This window comes from Leuresthes tenuis, unplaced genomic scaffold (assembly GCF_036924035.1).
Source record: "Leuresthes tenuis unplaced genomic scaffold, fLeuTen1.0.hap1 SCAF_12, whole genome shotgun sequence".
Classification (NCBI taxonomy): domain Eukaryota; kingdom Metazoa; phylum Chordata; class Actinopteri; order Atheriniformes; family Atherinopsidae; genus Leuresthes; species Leuresthes tenuis.
Window position 1 is genome coordinate 7,146,770 of NW_027325366.1, and position 18,193 is coordinate 7,164,962.

Below are 18,193 nucleotides of genomic sequence, written 5' to 3' on the forward strand. Positions count from 1 at the left end.
TCTTTGGACCCAAAATCTGTTTTCAAAAAGTCCCTTTTTTTGAACATTTGCATTAGATTAATTGCCTGTCTAAGTTGGTTTGCATGTTTTTTTTTTGTTTGCTTTTATATTTTCCAGAGGTGCATGGGACTGAAAATCCACTCAGCAAGAAACCAACCATAGATGCTCGGTTTTGGCAGGTGTCTGCCAGGAAGCAACACCAGAATGAGCGCAGAACCAAAATGAGGATACATCAGTCAGAGGATCACCGAGCCCAGAGAAAGCTGCAGGTCAGGCCTTATGTTTAGTTTTTATAAGTTATCTGTATGTGATTGTCTTTTTGTGGATTTGTGTATCCACATGTCTCTATAAATTTTCAATGTAAAACTGAAACAACTCTATGTTGTAAACCCTCCTGCAGCTTTATATAACTGCTATATAGACACTGTAGCAGATAGTTAAAATGAAGACTTCCAATAGATATGACATGAAATCTAAACGTGAGGGTCCATTTCCTACCTTTCTTTTCTCTCTTCTCACAGCGTCATCTGCCTCCCATGTGGGCTTACTGTAGTTGTGCATGGCAGGCTGGTGTGTATATGCATATATATGTATAAGTGATGTGCTGTGAGGGCCTGTTACAGCAGTGCCCTCCTCTGGGCATTCTTTGGCTCAGACGCACATGGACAGACACGCACAGGGTAAACACAAAGGCACACATTTAATGGATGTATATTCTGTATGATGCCAGATTTTTTTCCACACATGGTTCAGCCCCAAGAGTCTTTCTGGGGTTCCTGCTTGAAAATGACATGCCCAAAAGCTGAGTATTTCTCTGCAATTGTAAACTCTGTGTAAACCATCTTATCAAAATAAAGCTAAAGCTTGTGAGACTTCATCAGAGCTGGATCAAACTGGATGTTCCCCTCCCACCCCTGATAACATGGGCTTTAGGGTTAAAGAGGTTAATCATACCACACACACTTATGTGTATACGTACAGCAGAATTTTTAGACTATAAAGCACTTTCCATAAAACAATAATACAACAAATAGACATGCTGAGATGTTCAGCCTATATGCTCTGAATGTCATCCTTAAAAAAATGCAAGCTTTGTGTTTAACACTCTTTTGCATCATCTAAAAGAAAGCACAACTTCTTCAATGTTGAGCTTTTTCATATCTGGATGAAATGAAGAAAAAAGAAAAATCATCTGGTCATTACCAAGTCTTAAAGTTGGATAAAAAAACTCATGACTCATAACCAAGACTCAAAGAGACAGTCTGAAGCAGTTTCTTCCTTCATTACACCTTCAGTAGAAATTACTTCATGTAATCGTTTTCTGTATGATTTTATCAGTCTCTTGAAATATTGTGGACAAAATATGTCTCATTCTTCTTTTTAATACTACCTGAGTTCATTTGGGTTTGCAGATGATCATTTATAATCAGCTTTCTGAAAATAACTTTACAGCATCACAATCAGGTTGAGGTCTGGACTTTGTCTGGGTCTACACCTTGATTAATTTCTTTTTCAGACATTCTGCTATGCTTAGATCTGCTAAAAATGGCCTCATGTTTGGGTAACAAAGAATTCAAGTAACGACTGTAAGGTTATGTGTATGCATTTGGCAAATGCTTTAATCCAAAGCAATTTACACTCCTATCCCAGGTAGGTAGGTAGCGTAAGGACCCCTACCTTTCATTCATGATTCAAACTCCAGTCACCCACATGAAGGGCAGCAATCTTACCACTACACTATGCAGTAGGTATTTGTGGTAATATGCTGTGTTTGACTTTCTCAATTCTAAGCAATCTTTTTTTATTTTAAATTTTTCAAATTGTACTTTCATGAACTTTTCCATGCTAACTGAGGCCTGTAAAGTCTGAGATGTGGCTGTTGGATTTTCTTGCATTTTCTTGCTGGGACGTCCACTTCTAGGAAGATGGACAACCGTCTTGATGTTATTCACTTGTGAGTAATCACTGTAGAATGGTGGACTCCAAATTGTCTGAAAATGGCCTTATAAGCCTTCCCAGATTTATGGGCAACAATCACTTTTCTGAGATCATTGCTGATGTCTTTCCTTCTTGGCATTGTGTTAACACACACCTGATGCTCCCGACCAGAAAACTTCCAAAACATTTGCTTATATAGAGATGCTCACACCTGCTGAAGATCAGTTAATCCAGGACACATTAGCAGCATCAAGCCGCTACATACCCTCTCAAGTCACATGGAAACAGTAAGGGTGGACTTAGATTTTTAACACACTAATTCTGCAGTTGAATACACTGCATGGTGAAATATATAAAGTGTTTGTTGTTTTCATGTCAGTTTAATCTTTTGTAAGTACCAGACCATTTTTAAAATAATTTTCTGATATATAAAACCTCAGAATCATGATGTTGTGATTCTTTTTCTCAGCACAGTGGAAAATACGTTGGCAGTTGCATTCTATAGAATACAGACTCCGCCCCCCTTTTTATTATTTAACACTCAGTCAAGATTTCACAGACTCAAATACAGCTCTGCCAAAAATAAAAAAAGTCTTTGAAAATCCTCAATGGGATGGTGTGCAAGCACAGATATTCTGTTTCACTCAAATGAGCTTCTGCCCAGGGGGCTACTCATGTGGAGACCCATAGTACAGTATGTCTCAGTAATGCAAACAATGATATATTTTTTCTCACTTTCTCCCTCATATAACTCACTTGCTTGCAGTAAAGCAAAACAAAATAAAATTACAAAAAATATAATAAGTCGAGCGGGACAATTCAAATGCCAAGATCATTAAGAGCAACAAAAGAGAGTGCAGTGAAAGGAGTCGAGCAGCTGGCTGAGGGGAGGAACTTCAGACGGCTGGTGTCAAGCATGGATGCACTTCGTTGTGTGTGGTCTTGTGAGGTCATAGAACTTTATATAAATGTGGGCTATGGTGTCACAGCTGGAGTTGGGCCAGACTCGGTGATGTATATATTTCAATATATTCGCTGTGTTCTTTATTAGGATCACCTGTACACCTGTTCAGTCATGCACTTCCTGAGTCTTCTGCAATGCATGAAGACACGCAGGTCAAGAGCTTGGATTAATGTTCACATCAAATCAGGAATGGAGATAAAAATGTGTGTTCTGAAACTTTAAATGCAGCATGACTTTTGTTGGCAGACAGGCTGGTCTGAAAGAGTCAAGGATTTTTCACCTCTAATGTTTAGTCAGAATGATGAGAAAAACAAGCAGTGAGTAGACTAAAGTCCTTGTTTATGTCAGAGGTCAAAAGAGAATGGCTGGCCTGATTGGCGTCCTGTCTTTCAGTTTTGAGGTTGACTTGAGCTCTGCAGTGCACACAGGCTCACCAAACCTAGATAATTGGAGACTGGAGAAAACTTGGTCTGATGGATCTCCATTTATGTTGAGATTGAAGATGATGGTTCAAAATGTAGCATCAGCTGAATAAATCCAGTGATGTTGTGGTCAGAAGTCCTGGTTGCTGATGGGGGGTGATGGTGTGGGAAAGTTTCTCCTGACACATCTCTACCACTCTATTTTGTTTGAATGCCACAGAAGTCTTGATGAGCATGTGCATCCTTTGACAGCTACAATTTTTACTGGCTACTTCCAGAATGATAATGCACATGTATTGTTCAAAACTGGTGTTGTGAACCTTACAACAAGGACAGTGGACAACATGCACGTTCTGAATCTAGTAGAATGGCTTTGGGATGTGGAAGAATAAGAGATCTGCAGATTTGTAAAAAATAATATGATATAAATGAAGATGTACTTTGATGGAAATTTCCAACATCTTGCAGAATCCATGATAGGAGGATCTGAGGATGTTCTAGCTTGGGGCAGTGGTGGCTTAAGTAAAGGATATAGGTGGCTTGTGGCTCATTTCCACATATGTGTGTGTTTGTAGGCGATTTATCCTAGAGTCTACTCATTCCAATTGGAAATCTTGTAGATCTTAATAGGTGTGTTTTTTTTTCTTTCTTTCTGTAAATTGTCTGAACAGCATTAAACATATTGGAGAGATTGAATGGTGTATCAAGAAGTTAGAAAAACAAAGTAGTAAACAGGCTAACAAACTGCTACTTTGAAAGAATGATCACCTTGTTCCATTCCAGACAAAACTTCAGCCAACGTTGGTATTGAAATTATTGGGAAGCTGTGCAACGTGCAGAGTGCCTGCATAGTGGTTCATAGATCTATTAACAAGGTATTTTACAAAAATTACTATCAGGCTGACCAGCCTCTTCATTTTTTTGGCAATTTGTTTTTATTAAGCTGTCAAACTCATACAGCTCATATAACTCATACTCATGGTACATCAAAGAGTCCATTAAAAGGACAGGGACCAATAGTTAGACCTGAAATTGCAGATTACACTTAAAATATTGAGGACTAGAATACAGTCAGACTTGAGCATGACCAACATTTGTGGAATAGAGAAGCAGGTGCTTTCCAACATAGGAAGCAACACAAATAGGATTAACCCCTAGGAAGATTTTGTATAACTTAACCATATGAAGTCAGTGTACAACCTTAAACTAAATAAGACAATGCCTCATACAAATGTAAGAAGACTGGATTCTTGGAAATATGTAAGACCAATGATTATCTGTGATAATTGTACCCATATTCTTCTCCCAGTTTTCCTTTATTATTGTCAATGAATAACCTCCCGTGTCAAATATATTTGTGTACTGCTTTGATAGTTCCCCTGACCTCAGGCTGGGTTTTCTAGGATTAGATAAAGTGATGATGTCTGTGGTAATGAAGGAAAATATGTTAAGTGGATTTGTATAAAAAGTATCAGTCGTAGGTATCTAAAAAAATTATATGTTAGTAAAGCAAACTCCTGTCTAAGCTGATCAAATGACATGAAGATGCCATCCTTATATAGCATTCTAATATTTGACGGTCTTAAGCCACTGAACGAATGCATTATCTAAGAGGGAATTTGGAAATACACTATCCCTTGTATGGTCTTCACTTTTGGGACCCTCTTGTGTCCCTCGGGACAAATTTGGGGCTTTAAAACAATTCTAACACAAAATTTTACTTCATAAATTATTAACATACAGTATATTGTCTTTATCTTAATTTCAAACAACTGAGATAACATATATGTTTAATGAATACAATCAGTCTTCACTAGATCACAATTAACAATGGAAGCGTGTCTACTCTTTTTGTCATAAGGCTATAATGATGTTAAAAATCTACTATACTCAAGACTTGAGTATCATAAATCATGCCTATCTTGGAGAATACATGGAAGCTCTTCAGAGACAGTGTGGCTCTAAAATTTGCTCTCCCTGTCTCAGCAGCCCACAGACTTTCAGTCGACTTCCCTCTTGACCTATAGACACTAGCAAGGTGTCACGATCGGTGGGAAAGTAAGACCCAGATGCTGCTCTCTTAGGTTCAAAAAGGTTTATTTACAAAAAAAGACAGGGAGCATTAACAAAGGGCGCGGCAGAGCCGGATTCAAAAAATACATAACATTAACAAAACAAGGCTATGACAGAACAAGGCTATGAAAAAACACTATGACTATGATTATTAATAATGCTATGAGGCAGGAAAACCCAGACTTCTCTGTGCAACGCATGGAGGGATTGTGAGGATTCTGCAGTGACTGAAAGTAAACTAGGAAGCTAAATACTGTGAGGGGAGTGATCAGTGACATGAGGTGCAGCTGTGAACAATTAACCAGGTGACTAGAGTGAACTGAACGTGACAGGGGAAAAACATGACTAGAACAAAACCTGAAAACATGATTAACATAAACTATGACATGACAGACTGTGACACAAGGATGAGAATGCCAAAGTAGGCATGCAGATGCATGATGTCTATCTCTTTCCACTGGTCAACAAAAACACTTCCCTCAATATTAGTCATATCCAGAATCATTTTCTGAACTTAGTCAGGAATCAGCAGCTCTAAGGATGTCTTGATATCCTGAACATGATTCACTGCAAATTGTGTGGGCCCTGGCACCATCCGTATTATGTTAGCAGCTGAGCGGGGGGGGCTCCCTCACTGAGGATAAAGACCATTCATTTTGTCCATTTTTAGACAAATATGTCTGTGAGGCTCTTCTAGTGGCTTCTACAAACATTTGCTAAAGAACTGATTGCTCTTAGGAGCATAGTACCATGATAGGATGCCAAACGTGCAACAAGTCCAGTTGTGAAATTTCTTCGTTACTAAATAGTCCACAGTCAACTGTCAGTGGTATTATAACATTAAATATGTTAAATAACGAGGGGGTCAGCGGATGCTGAGGCGCACAGTACGCACAAGACTTCATGTGGCCTTCAGATTAGCTCAAGAACAGCGCATAGAGCACTTCATGGAATGGGTTTCCATGACCAAGCAGCTGCATCCAAGCCATACATCACCAAGGGCAATGCAAAGCGTTGGATGCAGTGTTGTACAGCATGCTGCCACTGGACTCTAGAGCAATTGAGACATGTTCTCTGGAGTGACGAATCACGATTCTCTATCTGGCAATCTGATGGACAAGTCTGGGTTTGGCGGTTGCCAGAAGAACGGTACTTGTCCGACTGCGTTGTATCAAGTGTAAAGTTTGGTGGAGGGGCAATTATGGTGTTGGGTTGTTTTTCAGGAGCTGGGCTTGGCCCCTTAGTTCCAGTGAAAGGAACTCTGAATGCTTCAGCATACCAAGAGATTTTGGGCAATTTTATGCTCCCAACTTTGTGGAAACAGTTTGGGGATGGACCCTTCCTGTTCCAACGTGATTATGGACCAGTACACTAAGCAAGGTCCGTAAAGACATGGATGAGCAAGTTTGGTGTGGAAGAACTTGACTGGCCTGCACAGTCCTGACCTCAACCCGACAGAACACCTTTGGGATGAAGTAGAGCAGAGACTGCGAGCCAAGCCTTCTTGTCCAATATCAGTTTCTGACCCCACAAATGCGCTTCTGGAAGAATGGTCAAAAATTCTCATAAACACACTCTTAAACCTTGTGGAGAGCTTGCCCAGAAGAGTTGAAACTGTTATAGCTGCAAAGGATGGACCAACGTCATATTAAACCCTATGAATTAAGAATGGGATTTCATGTAAAGGCAGTGAATGTAAAGGAATAGATTAACAAAAAAAAGAGCTGAGAGTGAGATTGGACCGCAAGAACCAGGTTAAATTTGTCACCAACCTGGAAAATCCATGGAGGATGTGTCCCTACACCAGTACAATAAGTGATTGATATTAGCAGCCCAATAGTAAATCTGAAAATTTGATAGAACCACCCCACCATATAGTTTAGGTCTTTGTAGAAACAGCTTCCTTAAGTATTCCTAAGTATTTTATTATTCCAAGTAAAAAATTAAATAACACTATCAAGCTTGGTAAAGAATGTCTTTTTTACTTATACTAATTCGCTCAGCTAATGATAAGGGCAGCATGGACCAGTGAGTAGGATCATGTTAGGAATGCTTCAGAAGTGTGGTCAAATTGCCCTCCACTAGTTGTGAGTTCGACTTTGTAATGGATACACCAAGATAAAGTCTGTTATTGGTTACTTTGAACAGTAAAGAATTAAAGGAGATCTGGCAGCTATATAAATGGTTAGGAGCTCACTTTTGTCCAGGTTAAGTGTATAGCCAGAGAAGCTACCAAAAGCTTTGAGGGTAGTAAGAATATGTGAGATAGATGTGAGATAGATGTGAGAGGATCAGATATATAGAGAAGGTCATCATCCGTATATCAGGAAATGTTGTGCTCCTAATTTGCTCTGAAGATCTTGATATCTGTATAATGGTGGCCTAATGGTGGCTGCAAGGGGTTCCATTACCAGTGCAAAAACTAATGGTAGCAGGGGACAACCTTGTCTAGTCCTGCACTAAAGAAGAAAATTTGGTTAATAAGTGTTATTAGTTTTAACTAAAGCCAGAGGGAAAGTGTACAACAATTTAACCCAAGAAATAAAAGTATTTCCAAAACCACACCACTTGATAACATACAACAAATAATTCCATTGCACACGATCAAAAGCTGTCTTAGCATCCAAAGACAGGAGTACCTCTGGACGCTGAGATGAGGACGATATGAGAAGGATATTAAATACATGCCTGACATTAAAAAATAGTAGTCTATTTTTGATAAATCCAGTTTGGTTAGATGACACAAGGGTGGGCAAAACAGATTCAAGACAGAGCCAGCCTCTTAGCTAAAATTTACATATTAAGGAGACTTATTAGATGGTAAGAGGCGTAATTAAGTGGATGCTTGCCCTTTTTCAAAAGGTTGGATATTTATGCCTGGTGTAGGGTTGGGGGTGAGACACCCAGACTTAAAACTATTATCAAATACATCTTTAAGTAAACTGATTAGTGATATACTTGTCCAACCCAGCTTCTCTTTAGACTATATGGTCTGACATGGGCATGTGGATCTCAGTTAGGAAAGCTATGTCAGTTTTCAGTAGATTAAGATGAACAAGGACCATGGTTAGTTTAATGAAATGACTTGGCTTTTTCAAATTCTAATTAGTAATCTTAACTTACTGCGCATTCCTCTCAAAGGGCATAGCCATATCACGCAATATAGATAATATTAAACAGACATAACAATCTGTATTGTAACAGATGAATTATATGACTATGGAAAATGCAACCACAAGTGGACAAAATGACAAAAGAAAAAAAACACTTTCCCAAACAAAGTGCCTGATCCCAAGAACAAAGCACCCAAAATCTCTAACTTAGGTCTCTAACTGAACCAAAATCGACCCAAAGCACAGCAAGTAATCACAATAAAATGGAAATAAGCAGAGTAAAATAATATCTTGTGGATAGGGGATGCATGTCATCGTGTGAAACTGGACCATTCTGCAATGCCTCATTATGAGGCAGTGAGCACAAAAAGAATCAAAGACTTTGAGGGACAGTGTGAAAAAGAGACCCAGAGAGAGAGAGAGAAAGAGTACTTTTCATCCATATGTTCAAATGTCTGATAAGGTCCCTGCCCTCTTCTCTTATCCTCAGCCAACTAATCATAAGACTGGACTCCTTTGATCCCACAGGCGTACTGATATACAGACTGTGTCTATGTCACAAGGACCAAACTTAGTGAATACACAATAAGTGTGAATTCCATGAGCAATGGTCTGTTAAGGAGTAGTGTGCATCGAGTCACTCATGTTACACTCAAAGAGACTCACATCAGTAATAATGGTTTAACCTGCTGCTTGTCTCTAATTGTTCTACATAAAATTTTAGCTACAAATGAGTATATGTGAGATGTTTTTACACAATACACAGAAGTATTTTATATCATCATTCTTTCTGTCGAATAGAACATCTGTTTTTATGTCTAACTGAAATTCTGTTTCTGTGTTTGTAATTCCACTTTGATATGTGCTTCACAATGACTGTCATAGCATTAACAGTTTACTCCTTTGTTATATCAGAGTGCCTGTCAGGAGGAACTAAACAAGGTCTTAGAGGAGATTTCCAAAATGACATCTGAGGATAGCAGAGGCCCACTAGAGAACCTGTATGGGCTCAAATTCCCAAACTGTGACAGAGATGGGCTGTACAACCTCAAACAGGTGAGTCATGGAGCACAGCAAGGAGGCTCTTGGTTTTAATCTTGGCTTTAATACTTTGTATGTTCCCCCAGTGCATGGGTGGGTTTTCTCCATGTACTCTGGCTTCCTCTCATCCTCCAAAAGCATGCATGTTAGGTCAATTGGTGATTATGATTGGCTGTAGGAGTGAGTGTAAATGTGTGAGTGTAAGTGTGTATGGTTGTTTGATGGTCTCATTTATCTGTGTTGACCCTGCGATGGACTGGTGACTTGTCTGGGCTGGGACAATTGATGCTAGTGATGCTAAAATGAAACCGCAGGAGGAACATATTGCAACTGATCAGGTTGTATAATTGTGGAGACTGAATATTTAATCTTCTGCAGTTCATAATATCATCAAAAGATTAAAATAATCAGGTGAAATCACAAAAGGTAAAACACTGTAACATCACCCGATAGTAAGTTAGTTTTTGTCTTTTCATAGTTGTGAGACGTTTTAAAATTCAGCCTATGTGCAGCAGCACAGCACCAGTTTTCTTTTACTTTGTGCGATTCACTTGTGGTATAGTCACAGGTATCATAAGAGTAAAAGAGACTCAAGAGTCTTTAGAAATAGTAGGTTTAAAACTTTACATGTATAATGCGTAAAGATTTGGTGCAGCTTGACCTTATATTTTTCTAGTTTGATTATAATTTTAACCTCTTAATTCCTTTCCCTTTCACTCAAGTCCATGCAGACCACTCTTTTTTTTTGTTTTTCTGTTCTCAGACTAAATCCCACACATCACACAACTATTTTGTATCAGCCTGGTAAAATCATGCATCACACTTTTTTTTTTTAAACCAGCCCCAAAAACACGTCATCCTCCCCTTTCTATAGAACATTGCTTTGAAATACACACACATAGACATGCATGAGGGGATGTTGTCATCATGAATGAAGCAACAAGCTTCTGAGCTCAAGGTTACAAGGCAATAAAAGTGTTTGGCGTACTTCATGGGAAGACTATTGTTAAAGCCGAGGAACGAACTGTGCTTCCAACTGAGGGGAATTTGAATTCTGCTCATCCATAGAAATCAGACAGAGGAGGAAAAACAAGGTCACATATCCAGTGTTTTTTTTGTATTTTTTTTCAACAAAGATAGTGGAGCAGAAAAGAAGGTTTGAATAGACGCCACGGTTTCCGAAAGCAGGGCTCTCAACCACTCAGCCAATTTTCGTCACTGGTCACAAACAACAGCATTGTTTCTGACTGGAGTCCTCAGTTCCCAGGGAGGAACACTGTACCTCCTCAACACTTGGCTCCTCTTTGGAGTTGTCCCTCCTTGTTGCGCCGTAATTACTGTAACTGTCACTTTTTTTGTTCTTTCTCATCGAAGGAAGAAAATTAAAAGTCTTTTCTTTCCCCACAGCTCCTTATTCTTTATGCCGACCGCTACTCAGTTGCCCCGCGTGCGCGGCCTAAACTGTGTCCACTTCAATTACGACCTCATTTCTGAGTAGAGGAGGGGTCTCTGCAGGGGGCCTAGCCCACTGGCATGCTCCTGTGTGTGTATGTGTGTGTGTCTGTGATAACGTGTGGCTGTGGATAGGTTGTGGGTTGTGTATAAGGGGTATGACCTGAGGATGGGCTGTTATTGGGTGAGTGTTGCCCCACCCGAGTTATAGCCCTCACTCTCATTCAATGGCCTATCACCACCAAAACATCCACATCCACACACATTCTCAAGCCACAGTATGCCATGCTTCATTAACGCATCCACTCCTTCCCACTGTGCATCTTTACCCCTCTCCTCCTTTTTTCAATGTTTTCCAACTTGTCTAGTTTGTGTTTTTCTTCTCTCCTTCTAGTGCAACATGTCCACCCATGGCCAGCGGGGCGAGTGTTGGTGTGTTAATCCCTTAACAGGGGTTCAGATACCAGAGACACCTAGAGTCCGAGGGGATCCCAACTGTAGCCAGTTTCAGGAGGATCTCTCAATGCCCACCGCAATAACACCTCAGTAAACAATCTAATAACAGCCTGATATATACAGACATATATATATATTTATATATATTTATATATATATAAATATAAGATGAAACTGAAGCACACCAACGACTTGTTGCTGATTGTTTTTTCCTTATATGTACGATCTTTAAAACAAGACTTCAAATGACAAGATAATTGATGTAAAATTTGATTTTTTTTTTATTATTACATTATCCCAAATGTTGATAAAAATATTAAAACACAGATAAATCTGTACTTGTACTTATTTTGGTTTCTTAACAATGGGGTTATATCCCCGTTCCCCCTGCCACAGAATTATACTTATTAATGCAAAGCATCTTTTTTCTAGCACCCAGCATTCCTTTTAACTCATTCCTTGCAGTGTGTTACACAGTCATGTTGTAGAGAGCTAATGTTAGCCATATAGTTAGCCTTCTGCTATTTGCAGATAGTATATTTTGCCAGTCATCAAGCAAATGTGTACAGTAACATGACATTAAAGAATATCCAACACCCTCATTAAGTTATATTAGCATGTTTACATCTTTTAATGTTTTAGATGACATCACTCTGCTACAACATGACTCAATCTGGTATATCACTTTACAGTAGCTGAATGAGTAATAACTCACAGTAACTCATTCAGTTAGCCATTAATAGTATAGAGCCTCTTGCTGAAGCAAAGTCAAAAGCCTCAGATCGGAGGTATAATAGAAAAACTAGCAGTTCAGCTCAAGAGAGACCTATATGCAGACAATACGCTACTGTTTTTACAAAAATCTCTTCGATCCCTGCACTTGTAAACAGTTTGTACACTTATGGTCCAGTTTCAGGTACAAGGTTAAATCAAGTAAATCAGAGTAAAACAGAACACAGGAAAGCCTTGCCCATTCTATATGAAAAATTCTGGAATAAGCTTAACGTAAAGAATGTATGGAATAGCTCTATATGAACTGTAGTCAGAAAGACATAGGAGGAGCACTATCTCTGTAAAGAACGAGTTGCCAACATAGGTTTCCTCCCATCGATATGGGACAGTGGATTCAGACAATGGTTATCCAAAGACATAAAAATGAATAACCAGCTTCTCTCAAGCGTAGCATAATAAAATAATTTGCCCAGTTACAAAATCAGAACTCCCCCCAAAGTTTCTGTTTCAATTGAAAAATGTGGCATTTTTCAGGAGGTTTCAGGTTTCAGGAGGATCTCTCAATGCCCACCGCAATAACACCTCAGTAAACAATCTAATAACAGCCTGATATATACAGACATATATATATATATTTATATATATTTATATATATATAAATATAAGATGAAACTGAAGCACACCAACGACTTGTTGCTGATTGTTTTTTCATTATATGTACGATCTTTAAAACAAGACTTCAAATGACAAGATAATTGATGTAAAATTTGATTTTTTTTTTATTATTACATTATCCCAAATGTTGATAAAAATATTAAAACACAGATAAATCTGTACTTGTACTTATTTTGGTTTCTTAACAATGGGGTTATATCCCCGTTCCCCCTGCCACAGAATTATACTTATTAATGCAAAGCATCTTTTTTCTAGCACCCAGCATTCCTTTTAACTCATTCCTTGCAGTGTGTTACACAGTCATGTTGTAGAGAGCTAATGTTAGCCATATAGTTAGCCTTCTGCTATTTGCAGATAGTATATTTTGCCAGTCATCAAGCAAATGTGTACAGTAACATGACATTAAAGAATATCCAACACCCTCATTAAGTTATATTAGCATGTTTACATCTTTTAATGTTTTAGATGACATCACTCTGCTACAACATGACTCAATCTGGTATATCACTTTACAGTAGCTGAATGAGTAATAACTCACAGTAACTCATTCAGTTAGCCATTAATAGTATAGAGCCTCTTGCTGAAGCAAAGTCAAAAGCCTCAGATCGGAGGTATAATAGAAAAACTAGCAGTTCAGCTCAAGAGAGACCTATATGCAGACAATACGCTACTGTTTTTACAAAAATCTCTTCGATCCCTGCACTTGTAAACAGTTTGTACACTTATGGTCCAGTTTCAGGTACAAGGTTAAATCAAGTAAATCAGAGTAAAACAGAACACAGGAAAGCCTTGCCCATTCTATATGAAAAATTCTGGAATAAGCTTAACGTAAAGAATGTATGGAATAGCTCTCTATGAACTGTAGTCAGAAAGACATAGGAGGAGCACTATCTCTGTAAAGAACGAGTTGCCAACATAGGTTTCCTCCCATCGATATGGGACAGTGGATTCAGACAATGGTTATCCAAAGACATAAAAATGAATAACCAGCTTCTCTCAAGCGTAGCATAATAAAATAATTTGCCCAGTTACAAAATCAGAACTCCCCCCAAAGTTTCTGTTTCAATTGAAAAATGTGGCATTGTATTCAAAGCCACAAAGAGTAGGAAAAACTATGAGGACACTGAAGACAGGACCTGGGAAGTTATGAGCATTAACAACCACAAAGGTATTGACCATAATCTCTGACAGGAATTCAATTGATAGATTAAAAAGAGATGGCTTTAGGACTTTGTTGCTAATCTCAATTCGTACCCAGAGCACCTGGAGAGAACCCACACATACACGGGGAGAACATGCAAACTCCACACAAAAAGGCCAGAGCTGGGATTAGAATCAGAAACCCTCTTGCTGTGAGGCGACGGTGCATTTTTTTTGTAAACATACATCTCCTATATATATATATAAATTAATCAATAAAAAATTAATTACAACAAAGGAATGACCTTTAGTGCTCCTTACTGCATTGAAGCTGAGGAAACCTCTGAAGAAGACTTGCTTCAGCAATATATTGTCTTGTAAAACTAATGGTTCAATAACTAACAGTTTCAGTTCCAGTTTTGTATTAATTCCCAGTGTTAATAAGAGCAATGACATGACCTCCTTGAAAGGCAACTATACTGTAACTGAAAAGGATGGTAAAATGGTCGAGGCAGTTTTAGGTTTTGACCGTCTGGAACTTGATCAGCAAAGTTTTGGCAATTGTTTCAACTTCAAGCAAAACTGCAAAATTTGCCTTAGGTATCACCTCACTGCAAATGTCATATTTGGGGGATTTGGTCATCTTAGGCTATGGGAAAACTTCACACTGGTAGGATCCTTTCTTGTATTCACATGAATTGAGGCAGTGGGTAGTAAACATGTAGATGAAATTACCAGTCAGAGGAGGTAACTCAAACTGTCTCAAAAAGTCTTATATTACTGTCAAATGGATCAAATTTAGCTCTGAACAAGATCTATCTACATCTCTCACTTAAGATACAATATGTAGCGGCACAACCTTTGTGGCACTGTATTGTCAGTATTGATAAAATATATTTTACATCTTTTCTCTTAAGCGTCAGTCATAATTGAAAGGATTCATTTTGATCAAAGTTGCATCAACTGATAGAGGTTTTTTTTAAGTTTATCTAATTGTGATCCATGTTTTATATGTTATGTTATACATGCTAAACAGACAAGAGTATATTTCTCATGAGGTTGATACTGCAAAGACTGCCAAATGTCCCCACTAAAAGTCACCTAAGATGTGTGATCAAAATGATTCAGGACTTGTAAAGAAAGAAAGAGTTCTTTGTAGTTCTGACCACAAGCGTATCATATGAGACCACTCCTGACTGGCTTTGGCCTTGTAACCTTATACAAGTGCCAGTGTGCCAGTTAGCTCAGCACCAGTCTAAAGCTGCCTTTAATCAGGTTGAGCAAAACATGAACAATCTTACAAGCTCTACTCAGACAATGTGACATGTTTTTTTTTCTGATTTATTTTCATTTTGTTTTATTTGTGTCTGGTTTTTGGCAGGGAGTTTGCTATAAATATTTGGCAGTTTGGCTTGGTGTTGTTCATGGATTGTGGGCGTCCTCGGGTTGTTTAGCACATTTAATGGTACTTTTAGGCTGGCCTTTGAATGAGAACAAATCAAAACAAGTCTCTTTTGTTTTGGGGTTAACAGATCAGGCAAAATGGGCCAAGAAGGGTAGTTCAGCTGTGGGAGTAAGAGTGGGGTTGAGAATATGTCCATAAATTATAATGTCTTTGTGTGCGTTTAAAAAAGAATGTACAGTACACCCTCACAAAATTCTATGGTTTTACATATAGAACATAATAATTAAGCAATCTGATCCTGACAAGATCGTAAAGTTTGATCATTTCAACTTCAGATGAACAACACGTGACATATTACAAAGTAATTCTCATACCATAAAAGAACAATTTATTAAAAAGCCCACCCTTACTGCTTCCATGGGAATTAAGAGTCTAAGTAGCTGTCAGGTGCTGCTAATCAAATGCACTTGATGAACTGATCTTCTGAAAGTGTATTTAGGTGTGCGTTAACATAATGACAAGGAAGGAGAACACATCAACAATTATTTTAGAGAAGCAATTGTTGCTGCCCATTAATCTGGGAAGAGTTATGAGGCCATTTCCAAACATTTTGGAGTCCATTATGTTACAGTGAGAAAGATAGATTATTTACAGGTGGAAAACATTCAGTACAGTTGCCAGTATTCTAAGAAGTGGACATCCTAGCAAATTCACCCCAAGGTCAAACCATGTTATGCTCAGAGAAACTGCAAAACAACCCAAGAGCTACATGTCAGACTCTACAGGCCTCAGTTAGCATGTTAAATGTTAAAGTTCATGACAGTAGAATCAGAAAAAAAGACTAAAAAGTATGGCTTGTTTGGAAGGGTTGCAGGATAACTTATCTCTCTTTAAAAGGAATATGGAAGCATGATTTAGGTTTGCAGAGTTTAATCTGGACAAATTACAAGATTAGAACAATATCCTTTATCAGATGAAACCAAAGTTCAAACCAAAGTTGTTGGATCGTAGTGCACAGAGTATCAGCACAAATACCTCGTGCCAGTTGACAAGCATGGTGGTGGAGGCATGATGATTTGGACTTGTTTTGCAGCCGCAGGACCTTGACACCTTGCAGTCATTGAGTCAACAATGAACTCCTCTGGATACCAAAGTATTCTGAAGTCAAACGTGAAGCCATCTGTCTGACAGCCTAAGATCAGCTGAGATTTGGTCATACAACAGGACAATGATCCCAAACACAGCAGCAAATGTAAAACAAAATTACTAAAAATAAAATAATCAAGTTATTGCAGAGGTCTTGTAAATGTCCAATCTTAAACCTGATTTAAATGGTGTAGTTGGACCTTAAGAGAACTGTGCATAAATTGATGTTGCAAACCTCAAAGTGAAGCAATGCTGTAAAGCTGAGTGGGCCAAAACTCCTCCACTAACAATGTAAGAAAGCGATAATGCCATACAGAAAATGATTACTTCAAGTTAATGCTGCTAAATGTTGTTTTACAAGCAATTTTAAGGGTGACCATGGCTCAGGTGGTCATCTTCCAACTGAAAGATTGGTAATTTGATATCCTTCCCCTTGTGCTAAAGTGTGCTTTAGCAAGACACATTACACCCAAATTGCCCCTGATGTGCTCATCAGTGTGTGACTATAGGGAATAAAGTGCTGATTATATCAAACATACAGTGCTGAACGACTCTCTGTTAATAGATAAATGAGAAACATTCATTCAACATAAAAAGCCCTTTGAAGAGCTTAAAAAATAGTACTCTATAAATGTGGGAAATTCACCATTAACTGAATAGTGGGTTGTGCTTAGTTTTTCACGATGTTTTTTTAGCCTTATTTTTTGTTCAATAAATAATGACACACTGGGCAGTAAGTCAAGTCTTATTCATATGCACTTATATTTGAATTTGGGAAAGCACAGAACCAGATTTTTTTTCTTTTATATTTTGAGATGTGAAACCTTAAAACTAAGTGTGTACTTTTTCTATCACATGACTCTATGTGTGTATATTAACGCAAAGAATATCAAACCTGCCCTAGTTTCAGACCTAGCATTTATTTTGTTAGCATTCAGCAACATTCTCCTGACATGTTGATGGTTGGCTTGTTTCAAAGACACCCAGAATATGCATTTGTTGAATGTTCACAAAATAATTGCTGTTTTATCTTTTTCGGAATGACAAGGTTCTCCAATGTTAGTGGGAAGTATAGACATTTATCTTCGAACATAAAAAGCCAAATATTATGTTTCAGCTAATCACAGCAGGAAAGCTTTCAACCCTCTATACCAGTGTTTCTCAATTCCGGTCCTCGTGACCCACTGCCCTGCATGTTTTCGATGTTTCCCTCCTCCACCACACCTGATTCAAATGATCAGCTTGTCATCAAGCTCTGCAGTGGCCTGATAAGGAGCCATTCATTTGAGTCAGGTGTGGTGGAGGAGGGAAACATCGAAAACATGCAGGGCAGTGGGTCACGAGGACCGGAATTGAGAAACACTGCTCTATACTGTATACCGTGATAGGAATGTACTAAGATGGGAGTATGGACTTATATATGTGCATTGAGCAAAGAAAAGAGGAATAGTGCACGAGTAAATGCTTGTCAGTTTTATTCACTGAAAAACATTTGGCATGTTATTTACTTGTGAAAACCTAGGAAAGTTTTTGCACTTAGAAACTGTAAGTAAATTCTACAAGGGCGATTATCAAGTAAACTTGACATGCGGATATAAGTTTCTTTTACGAGCAAACCTCAGGTAATTTACTTATT

General features: G+C 38.3%; 1 protein-coding gene across 2 annotated transcripts in view; it reads left to right on the forward strand.

Annotated features, from left to right (window-relative positions):
- LOC140320113 (insulin-like growth factor-binding protein 2-B) overlaps window positions 1-18,193 on the forward strand; it is a 36,503-nt gene that overhangs the window by 11,610 nt on the left and 6,700 nt on the right. The window contains exons 2-4 of one of the 2 annotated variants that reach the window (XM_072397909.1): window positions 118-269; window positions 9,426-9,566; window positions 11,398-13,291. In XM_072397909.1, the coding sequence (XP_072254010.1) occupies window positions 118-269; window positions 9,426-9,566; window positions 11,398-11,553 (449 nt within the window). In that variant the 3' untranslated portion in view covers window positions 11,554-13,291. Of the gene's footprint in view, window positions 1-117; window positions 270-9,425; window positions 9,567-11,397; window positions 13,292-18,193 lie in introns of those variants that run through there. The other variant, XM_072397910.1, reaches the window with a different exon arrangement.